The sequence below is a fragment of the Morone saxatilis genome, unplaced genomic scaffold (genome assembly GCF_004916995.1).
Source record: "Morone saxatilis isolate NCDOM2014 unplaced genomic scaffold, NCSU_SB_2.0 Contig14, whole genome shotgun sequence".
Taxonomy (NCBI): domain Eukaryota; kingdom Metazoa; phylum Chordata; class Actinopteri; family Moronidae; genus Morone; species Morone saxatilis.
Window position 1 is genome coordinate 10086301 of NW_023339696.1, and position 11144 is coordinate 10097444.

The following is an 11144-nucleotide window of genomic DNA, read 5'->3' on the forward strand; positions in this document are numbered from 1 at the left end:
ATCTATCTATCTATCTATGTTGTTGTTGACAGTAAATTATGTCTAATGTTTTTATGAATCAGCGACCCACACGCAGTTCCTCTCTGTGGCGCTAGAGGGCAGCATGACACGTTTTTAAATCTCATACGTTTTTGTCCCGTGCGGCTCGCCGTAGTTGCCGGGTAGTGGAGGTCGGGCATGCTCGTGAAACAACCACCACGAAATGCTATGCAAGCGCCCCCCGGAAAAAGACCATTAACACGAAATGACAGAGAAACGTGCCGCGGACTACTTTCTTGAATCGCTTCCCCGCTGAGCCGACTCGTCGCTAAGGAGACGGCAGTCGCGGAGGAGTCGCGGAGCATCGCGGTAAACCGTCCGTCCGTTTTGTCCTACAAAAGGCGCCGAGAGTTTGACAGCGGCAGGGCCTCACTGCGCAGGCGCGGCGGTTAACGTTAGGTGAACTGCCGGAGCAAGGACGGCGTCCAGAGGACTACATGAAAACATAAAGACAAGCGCTGTTTCTGTGGAGGGACTCTAGATAAAACATGAGGAAGGACGTGAGGATACTGCTCGTCGGGGAGCGTAAGTGGCGTTTTGGTTTTTTAGATCCCTGAGCGGTTGAATCGCCTGATTAGCTCCAATGCTAGTGAGGGAGAAGAGATGCTACACAGCTACCAGATGCCCTCAGTGACTCTAACCACATAAATATAACATAAATATAACATAATGCATAATACAGAGCAGTGTGGTTATATACTGGTATTAGGAGAGAGCTGTCTCTGGTTTCTCTGCTGTTTGATGGCCGGTTAAGTCCTCACATGTGAATGAATGCTCTCTGCAGTATTTCCATGCACTGCTGTGTCTTAATGTTCAACACACTTCTTCTCATAACCAGAAGATCTGAGCACAAGGCTGCAACAAAGCTGTAGTTTTAATAGTGATTTAACAACCTAACAATCCCCCTCCAGGTGATAATAGCTATAGATGGCTCACGGAAACAACCTAATATGATGATAAGTTAGCTATTGTATTGGACTTGATTAGTATCAGATTACAGGAAACAAAAGACTAGTGAAACATAGAAAATATTACAGTATTGTTCTAACTAGGTATGGCACAAATAATTATTTTAAATCTGATTAAATTGCCTGGTTTCTTGATATTTTTTTGGGGGTTCTTTGTCCCAAAAACTGAAAAGAAATAAAAAAACAAAATAAGTTTAAGTTTGCCTTCACATTAGACAAATAAAAGCAGCAAACCTGCACATTTGAGAGGCTTTGAAGAAGAGAGTATTTGGTATATTTAATTAATAAGAACTATATTTCCATTACCATTGCTGATAACTTGCGCTGTACATTAATAACCAGAGTTATGGGACGTTTGCGACTGGAAGATCTCGACCTTTTCCCTGACCCAGGACCAGCGGTGAGGGCAGAGTCCTCCCTGAACTGTGTTTCACCTGCTGTATTTGTTCTCTTTAAAGTACGTGTGTTGGTGGTGCTATTTCTATTTCAGCTGTGGCTGTGCGGGAGGGCCGACAGTGAGAGAGCAGCAGCCAAAATGCTCCGTGTCTACTCCAGTGTTAGTAGAGGACAGGTTGTTACTCACATGGACACTGAGGGGACAGACGTGCTGCAAACTAACGCTGCCGTTAACCATTGTTTTCATTATTGGTTTACTTTTCTTGGATTCATTGTTTGGTCCCTTCAGATATACATATACAGCGCTGTCACTGACGTTTATGCACTTTATTCAATAATTTGCAGCTCAGTATAATTTCCCAGAGCCCAGAGATTATTATTGGGTTTCTAAACCTCGAGGTGTTAAAGTTACTACAGTTTCAATCAATCAAAAGCAAATCCTGACATTTTATAAGGTGGGAAGAGCAAATATTTTACATTTCTGCGAAAATACTGATCGAATAATCCCCTAATTGTTTTACCCCACTGTTGTTGTTGTTGTTGTTGTTGTTGTTGTTGTACTACAGCAAACAATCCTCCAATACAAATTACATGGCAAGTTAGAATATAAGTTAATAAATGTGGTGATTTTTTGTTTTAGTGTAGAGAGAAGTTTCTTTGTAATTTGATTTTACAATATTTATATATATATAATAAAATCACATGTATAAGAATGTGTTTGTTATTCTTGAATATCAGTGCCGTCTCTCTATCGTAGGCTTCATTTCAGACTCTGTGCTGCAGCTCTTTTCAGCTGCTCTTATCTGTCACTTAATACATCACCCAGACCGCTCACTAGAAGAGAGAGAGGTGGTGTATTAACGACCCATTGTCCTGTAAAAGAGGTGTGTAATACCGGATTATAACACAAAATGTTTTTCCTTTTCCCGAACAGCTAAAGTGGGGAAAACATCCCTGATAATGTCTCTGGTCAGTGAGGAGTTTCCGGATGAGGTACGTATCAACTCCTCCTGCTCGCTGTTTATAGTTGCATTGTGATCTTATATCACGAGGGTTAAAATGTGTAAATAAAAGACACGTGTGATGTTTCTTATTCATATTCTTTTCTACCAGGTTCCTCTCCGAGCTGAGGAGATCACCATCCCAGCTGACGTCACCCCCGAGAGGGTGCCCACTCACATTGTGGACTACTCAGGTAACCCTGCTCTGATTAATATGAATACGAGGTTGTTATTGTGAGAGTAAGGCTTGATAACATGCAGCACGCTGGACTGATGTGCCTTTTCTTCACCTTTTAGAAGCCGAACAGTCCGACGAGCAGCTATATCAAGAAATATCAAAGGTAGGTTTGACTTCACTCTTACTCTGATTTGCTCCTGTAACGTCTGTACTCCACGTGTCTCCTGTGTGCATCACGAGTTAATATTGCTGTTTGCCTTTATAGGCAAATGTTATCTGCATAGTTTACTCAGTCAACAACAAGAAGTCCATTGAAAAGGTGAGCATGGTTTCTCTTCGCGCTTCGTGAAACAAGACGCTGCAAATCATTTTAATCTGAGAAAATCAGTGTGTGTTAGTAATGAATGTTTGCCCGGCTACAGTGTTTGATGTAATGCTTTCCTCCCGTAGGTGACAAGCCACTGGATTCCCCTCATAAATGACAGGACGGACAAGGACAGCAGGTGGGTCTCTGTAATACGTGTCTGTGTCTGTGTCTGTGTCTGTGTGTGGGTCAGCCAGGCTCGTCCTGCTGCGTCTGCAAGCTTATTAAGCTCTTTATGTTAAACTGGTGGGATGTACAGTTGATGTCTTTCCCAGTAGGATATAAGGCTCAGTCATTCTGGTCCGTGATTGTAATCCTGATGGGTTGTAGCGTTGTCTCAAAGTTTTAGTGAACAGTGTTGTTTCTCTGACCACAAGTAAATACATACTGTTCACTGCTGATATTCTTCTAGATTGTTGTTTGAACTCACTTTAAAATGTCACTATGATTTGTTTTAATCGCGGGGTCGGCAGTTCAGGTTGCCTTTTGTTGCTGTGATTAGTAGCAAGTTTTGAAATCAGAGTAATGGGAGATAGGGATAAACTTAATCTCACTGAATGATTCAACAGAGGGATATACATTTTTAAGTGTGTCCTGTATGAAATATATAACAATTTGTCCTTTTTTTGCCTTCGATAATTATTGTAAACCTCATAAATTAATATGTATTAGTTTGATATTCTGCATTAAGCTGAGATGTGTTGACGTCAAGCTGATTAAAGCTAATTTGTGGTATTTTGATAACATGGTGTAATAAGGAGGAAACTAACAAGTATTTTCATTATCAGTTCATCAGCAGACCATTTTCTCAGTCAATTAATTGTTTGCTCTATAAAATGCCCACAGTGCAAAACGCAAAGATATTTTTACAATCACAAAGACAGAAAATAGTTTTTTTTTATATTTTTGCTTTAAAAAATGGCTTAAATGATAAATCTATTATCTAAATTGTTGCCTGTCAGTTTTCTGATCAACCGATTGATTCATCGCCTCATTGTTGCAGCTCTATAATGCAGTAATAAAAGGCTTTATTGCAGGGTACCACTGATCCTTGTGGGAAACAAGTCAGACCTGGTAGAACACAGCAGCATGGAGACCATCCTGCCAATTATGAATCAATACCAGGACATCGAGACCTGTGTAGAGGTAAGGGATCGATGCGCACACACACACATATAAACCTTTCGGAGCCATTAGGGCAGCGCTGTTTGGAGGTCCTAAATGTGCACGTAAACTTTGATGAAGCACTCGAGAGCAATGAATTGGCAAATGAAATATGAAATCCAATACTAGCAGCGGCTGTAGAGCGAGGCTGGCGGCCCCGCAGGACAGATCGGCCCCCAGCTGCTCTCGGGCGGCACTCCAGCTCCTGACTCCACTTACACTCTGACTGAGTCCTGAATAGATTTATATTACCGAACCCTGTGCTCCGAGGCAAAGGTCTGCTGAGTGATGGACTGTCAGAGCGCCGAGAGGCTCGGAGGAAGCTGGGCTCCGTCTGACTGACTGATTATTTACAATGTCAGAGTAGGGAGATGAGGAGGACGTGAGAGGAGACACATACAGCTGGTGAGAGTTGGCCTCGTACAGTATGGAAGACATGTGAGCGATCTTTTACTGCTGGCTCAGTGTTTGACCAGATCAAGGGGTGGGTGGTCCTGCTTACATTTCTGGTTCATTCTGTGCTCCTTTATCAGTGGCAAAAGAGATTTAAGAGATTTTATTCAAGTAAAAGTAGTAGAACCACAATTTAGAAATACTATACTGTAAATAACTTTTTATAGTATTTCCCAAAACCTTCCCAACATCCTGACAGCAGTACTAGAGACAGTTCCTCTGGTTCCTCTGGTTCCTCTGGTTCCTCTGGTTCCTCCTGGTCTACCATCAACTATCTTTCTTGGCTCTGATGTTTTAGTTCAGGTGCTGTGGATTCATGCAGATACCATTAGGAGCACCAGGAGGAGCCAGAGGAACCACAGTGTTTTCACATATTATCTGTCTCATGTACTGCTGTCATATACAGTTATAAAACTGCAGCTTTAAGGGAAGTGTGTAAGTAATGGAAAATGGTTTCTGTGAGTGTTACATTATTATTATTATTTAATGTCATACTGTTTGATTGATATACAGTTTATTCAGAAGTGTACTGCACTTGAGTGAATATATGTATTTAATGTTACTTTCCACCACTGGACCCTTTGTTCGATCATTGACCCACTATTGACGCTGTTAAACTCTGTTGTCACATGACTTTGTGAGGTTTTTCTGCTCCAGAGTTGCTCTTGTTCACACACATGTTCCCTCTTGTTCCTCAGTGCTCTGCCAAAAACCTGAAGAACATCTCTGAGCTGTTCTACTACGCCCAGAAGGCTGTTCTCCACCCGACAGGACCCCTGTACTGCCCAGAGGAGAAGGAGGTGAGGTCTATATGGTAGATGCAGACACAGCAGACAGTTTGACACCACCAGTGTAATTAATAACATTAATGAACATCCATCTGCATTGGACTTTTAAATGTGCAGATTTCTTCTATTGTGCATGCTGACCTTTGCCTGCTGGGACACTTGAATTAAACAGAGCCATCCGTCAAGTCAAAATGTCACAAAAAAGTGTCTTTTGAAGACAACAAATGTATTGCAGCCATTACAAAAGTGTAAAATGCTCATATGCTTTGTCAGTATCATAAAATGTTCTCCATATTAGTTACATTCATTTAAACATGGCAGGCTGCCAACTTAATATTTAGTACCACAGTGTTCAGAGAAGCACTGGGAATTGGTTCTTAATTAGTGTTTAGACAACAATCAGTCTAACTTAAGGTTTATATTTGGGCAGAAAGAGAGCAGTAGTACCAGATATCATGAGTTTGATTGGTGTATCTCTAAAGTTGATTGATTGAAATCTTTCTCCTTTATATAAGTACATGTCACCACCTTAATCTTTACTTTTTCTTCTGTGTTACAGCTGAAGCCCTCTTGCATTAAGGCTTTAACTAGAATCTTTAAAGTGTCCGACCTGGACAACGACGGCATCCTTAACGACAATGAGCTCAACTTCTTCCAGGTAATGTTTCCCACGTACTAGTCATTCAGTCAACAGAGTCACGCAAGAGTTCAAAAATGTGGAAGGTTTCGTCACTAGCACGACTTGTTAGAACCAAGCTGTATAAAAGTATATCACAAGCAGAGAACGGCCAGACTGGTTTAGGGTGGCAGGTTTAAACACGAACCCAGCCAAACGTTGCAGCTTTCTCATCTATGCATTGCTTGTCGTGTATCTCTATAGAAAACGTGTTTCAATACACCCCTGGCGCCTCAGGCCTTAGAGGATGTAAAGAATGTGGTCAGGAGGAACATGACAGATGGAGTCAAGGACAACGGACTCACACTCAAAGGTCAGACACTCTCCTGTTTTCATATTCCTCCTCTTTCCTCCCCGCTCTTCGTTACTTATCGTTCATCGTGTCCCGTCAGCAATCTTTCTTCTCAGCTTGTCTTTTACTTACTGTCATGTGCTCTTTGTTGCAGGGTTCCTGTTCCTCCACACCCTCTTCATACAGCGAGGGCGACATGAGACCACGTGGACTGTGCTTAGGCGGTTTGGTTATGATGATGACCTGGAGCTCACACAAGAATACCTGTTTCCCTTGTAAGTACACTCAAAGGTTATTAGTGGAGTTATGGTTTTTTTTATTTATTTTTTTTATTTTGAAGGTGCAGTGGAGAAAGGAAAGAGAAGTAAATGTCTGAGGAGAACTTTTACCCTACAACATCTCCTTTTGTCTCCTGTTCAATTCCAGTTTTTCTTTGTCGTCATTGGGTGTATAAAAATGGTCAAACTTTTATTAATTTCTTTTTGTTTTATGTTGAGAAAAAGCACAACTTTTGCCAAGTACGTCACTGACATGTTCCTTGCTGTCACTGACGTTTATGCACTTTATTAATTAATTTGCAGGTTTTTTTTAAAATTAATCACTTCACTGTTTGGTCTATAAAAAGTAAGAAGATGGTGAAAGATGCTCAGTATAATTTCCCAGAGCCCAAAGAGATTTGGATTTCTTGTTCGATTCAAACAGCTGTCTGAAACCTAGAGGTATTAAGGTTACTGTCATAAGTGACAAAGAAAATACTGTAAACCTTGCATTTGAAAAGCTGGAAAATGTTTAACATTGCTGGAAAAATGACTAAAATTATTGATTGATCAATACTAATATGATTACAGCTCTAAACATGTACTGATTGCTCAAATCTTTGTGAATGAATGTGGTAATGGTCAGAAATGATCTTGGTTTAGCCTATACATAACAGCGTCTGTATGTTATAGTCGTATTGACGTCATGTTCCTCTTTTGAAATGACTTCATGTTGGTCACAGCTTACAGTAGCAGCAAATAATTTCCTCTTCTCTGCTGAGGAGAATCTGGTGATCTTTATGACCTGACTGATCGATTTGTAACATTTAAAGTCAGAAACATTTGACTCTGATCCTCCGTCAATGCTCTGGAGCTTTCTGTTAAATGATAGTTTCTGTCTGTCCCCTGTACTGTAGGCTAAAGATCCCCCCCGACTGCACCACAGAGCTTAACCACAACGCCTACCTCTTCCTCCAGAGTGTCTTTGACAAACATGACAAGGTGAGTGGTTAGCAGTGTTGAACATTTAGAAATTAATTCAGCCACCTTTTTTAATTTCCTCATTATGTTTATTTACAGATTACATTCTTAAGAATAACCACTTTTGTGTTCAATCACTTGTCGCGATCCAGGACAGAGACTGTGCGTTGTCGCCAGACGAGGTGAAGGACTTGTTCAAAGTGTTTCCCTACATGCCCTGGGGTCCAGATGTCAACAACACTGTTGGCACTAACGACCAGGGATGGATCACATACCAGGGATATCTCTCTCAGTGGACGTGAGTGTGGAACATATCTATTAATACACACACACGCACGGGCACTGCAACAGCAACACACACACACACACACACACACGTAGCCTCATGCCTATTTTAGTTTTACACAACCTGAATACATTCATACTTCGTTACGTAGAAAATACAGATCATTTTACAAAATCATAAATCTCTGCTGCCATCGCGCTCATCACGACTGACGTGTTCTCTGTGGTAGGTTGACAACATATCTAGATGTACAGCGTAGTTTGGAGTACTTAGGTTACCTGGGCTACTCCATCATCTATGAACAGGAGTCCCAAGCTGCTGCCATTACAGGTAAGACAATCATAATTAATATTCATTATTAATTTAAAAAACAAAACAAAAAAACAGTACCATGGATCAGTAACCGCATTGTTTGCTTTTTGTTTAAAGTTTAATACAAAAAAATGCATGAATTTTACTGCATGTTGCCGTTGTTCATGTATGTTTGTAAATTTAAATTCATTCTATTCTTCCAGTGACGCGTAACAAGCGCATTGATCTGCAGAAGAAACAGACCCAGCGCAGCGTCTTCCGCTGCAATGTGTTGGGGGCCCGGGGCAGCGGGAAGAGTGGCTTCCTCCAAGCCTTCCTGGGCAAGGACCTGCAGGTCAGTGGAAGTGATGCAACCTTATATTTTTACTTGCACTACCATTATAGCTGCTTATTTTATACATTTTTATAATATTGCTTTTTTTTTATGTCTAGGTTGTTCCTCCCTTTAACTTATTGTGTTGTATCTATCTAAATCCTTTCGAACTCTCTTTTTAAATTGGTATTTATAGCAGTTTGTCTTGTTTGTCTTGTGGGACGCGCATTATAAACATGTAAGTAATCTTTATGGGTATCTGTTATTGACCTTGTTCATCATCCAACACAGCGACAGAGGCGGATTAGAGAAGACCACAAGTCCCTCTATGCCATCAGCACGACTTATGTGTATGGTCAGGAGAAGTACCTGCTGGTAAGAACAGTTCACTTATCATCTGGTTTTTGGATTACTGTTACATAATCTGAGTGTGTTACACTTTACGGTCTAAACAATGAATCCCTCCATCTGCACATCCTCTCTCTCTCTCTCTTCCTCTCTCTCTCTCTCTTCTCTCTCCTCCTCTCTCTCTCTCTCTCTCTCTCTCTCTCTCCTCTTCTCTCTCTCTCTCTCTCTGAAATCGACACACTACAAGCTCCATGAGGTGATGCCAGATTTTGACTTCCTGTCAGAGGCGGACCTAGCCTGCGATGTGGTCTGCCTAGTGTATGACATCAACAATCCACGCTCTTTTGAATACTGCGCCAAAGTGTACAAGGTACGTTTCAGACGATTGGAAAAATGCCCAACAGATGCAGCTTATTTGATCTCCTATCGCCTAAATCGTAACTTCGAACGGTTGTGTTTGGCAGCAATACTTCATAGACAGCAAGACGCCATGCGTGGTGATTGCCGCCAAATCAGACCTGCACGAAATACGGCAGCACTACAGCCTCTCGCCGCAGGAGTTCTGCCGCAAGCACAAGCTCCACCCACCCCAGCCGTTCACATGCAACACGACTGAGGCTCTCAACAAAGACATCTACACTAGACTCACCACCATGGCCATGTATCCGTGAGTACCAAACCTCTTTGTGGTCTCATGTAGTTAACCCTTTACACCTCTGTGAATCCTGCAAGCCCTTCTTTTTCTGTGTGTGTGTGTGTGTGCCACTTTTACCTCTCTCCTGGATGGATGTATCAGACAGTGACATTTTGCCCTAAGCAGTCAAAGGTTACAGCACGGGGAAGTGAATCAAAGCCATTATCTGTATGCTGTGTAACACGTAAACTTTGGACTCCTCCAGCCACTCCGTCAGTAAATGAGGACTTTGCTTTCTTGACCTCGCTACCTAGCACCCAGAACAAATTAAATGCACCTTCTGGGTCTCTTATGCTCCCCTGTAAGTCAGTGTTGTATGTTTGTGTTTATGTGTGTGTCCTTGCCTGAAATTCTTTGAGGTCAATCCTTTATTGGGTGTCTTAACTCCTCAAAAGCTTTCTGATCAGATTAGATTTCAGAGTAGATTAATTAGCACTCAATGCCCACTAAATCTCGTTTTAGCAGGCCAGAAATCCTTTAGATCTGCAGCACTCACACACCAGTTTGAGTAGTTAAGTTATTAGAAGCAGTGGCCCCCGTGGACCGACTCCAGTTTTAAGCAGGAGAATTAACCTACCTACCATAAACATACATGTTGGCTGCTTTGATATAAAGAAAGGGGCTTACTGAGAGGAGAGTCCACTGACTGCCCTGACTCAATGAGGAGTGAATGAATCTACTGTCCAAGGTGAATTCTCAAATTCTCCATAGTTGTCAAAGCTCTCAACCCATTTCAATCTTGAGCTGCTTTTTTTAAATATTCAAAGTTTTAATCCATTATATCATTAGGTTTGTGTAAAATCTCTTTTTGAAACCCTCAAAAACATTTCTCTTGTTGCTTTAAGTTATTTTAGGTTATTAGGTTATTTTCAGAGCTTTTGCACTTTAATGATAATTGCCACCCTCTGAATTTTTCCCTTCCTTCCTTTGTAGTTTTCTTCTCCTTATGCCTTCTTGTGTTTATTCTCCTTTAGACGTTTCATTATAGTTGTTAGCTTGTCAATACTTTGGTTTACTTTGTCTGAGGAGGTTGCAGGTAGGCTTTGATGTAGCCCAGTGGTTAAATAAAGTTGAGGTTTTTACCCTGGCTTTGGCCTCCTCATCCTCCTCATCCTCCTCTTATGTGTGTTGTTTGGTACCTGTTGTCTTTGTATGGTGGTGAATACACGCATTTTTGTGTATCTTTCCGCAGCCACGCCCGTCTCCGCTGCATGTGTGCCTGCAACAGGTGCACCTATTGCCTGTGTCAGAACCTCCTCAAGTCGGAGCTGCTGCGCAATATTAAGGCCCAACTGCGCAGGGTCGTTTTCAACAGGTTCATACCTAGAATAAGCTCTAGTGTGTTCACCTAGACCATCCTCTACTGTGTTCTCCACCCTCGGTTGGACGTCTCAGGGTGGGTCACACGAGGCTCCTTTTTCACCCAAGCTCTCTAACACTGGTGATAGTGACAGCTCCTCTGCTTTCCTTCAGTGCTCGTCAGCGGTCAGGTTTACACTGCATATCCACTGCGAGGAGAAGGGGATATTAAATGTCATAGTGATACCTTGTGCCAAAATGTTGTATAGATAGACTTTAGATAGATAGATAGACAGACTTTATTGATCCCAAGCTGGGAAATTGCAGATACCTTG

At 41.7% G+C, this 11144-nt stretch overlaps 1 protein-coding gene across 4 annotated transcripts in view; it reads left to right on the forward strand.

Moving 5' to 3' along the window:
- The first annotated feature begins 145 nt into the window (after positions 1-145).
- The window catches only part of rhot1a (ras homolog family member T1a), a 15405-nt gene continuing 4406 nt past the window's right edge, over positions 146-11144 (forward strand). For 2 of the 4 annotated variants that reach the window (XM_035655758.1, XM_035655759.1), the window contains exons 1-19: positions 146-564; positions 2338-2396; positions 2517-2598; positions 2702-2745; positions 2848-2901; positions 3033-3085; positions 3984-4092; positions 5262-5363; positions 5911-6009; positions 6232-6340; positions 6474-6594; positions 7494-7578; positions 7710-7855; positions 8073-8173; positions 8359-8489; positions 8760-8843; positions 9064-9186; positions 9281-9483; positions 10703-10825. In XM_035655758.1, coding sequence (XP_035511651.1) covers positions 528-564; positions 2338-2396; positions 2517-2598; positions 2702-2745; positions 2848-2901; positions 3033-3085; positions 3984-4092; positions 5262-5363; positions 5911-6009; positions 6232-6340; positions 6474-6594; positions 7494-7578; positions 7710-7855; positions 8073-8173; positions 8359-8489; positions 8760-8843; positions 9064-9186; positions 9281-9483; positions 10703-10825 — 1865 coding nt within the window. In that variant the 5' untranslated portion in view covers positions 146-527. Of the gene's footprint in view, positions 565-2337; positions 2397-2516; positions 2599-2701; positions 2746-2847; positions 2902-3032; positions 3086-3983; positions 4093-5261; positions 5364-5910; positions 6010-6231; positions 6341-6473; positions 6595-7493; positions 7579-7709; positions 7856-8072; positions 8174-8358; positions 8490-8759; positions 8844-9063; positions 9187-9280; positions 9484-10702; positions 10853-11144 lie in introns of all 4 variants that reach the window. The other 2 variants (XM_035655761.1, XM_035655760.1) reach the window with 2 other exon arrangements.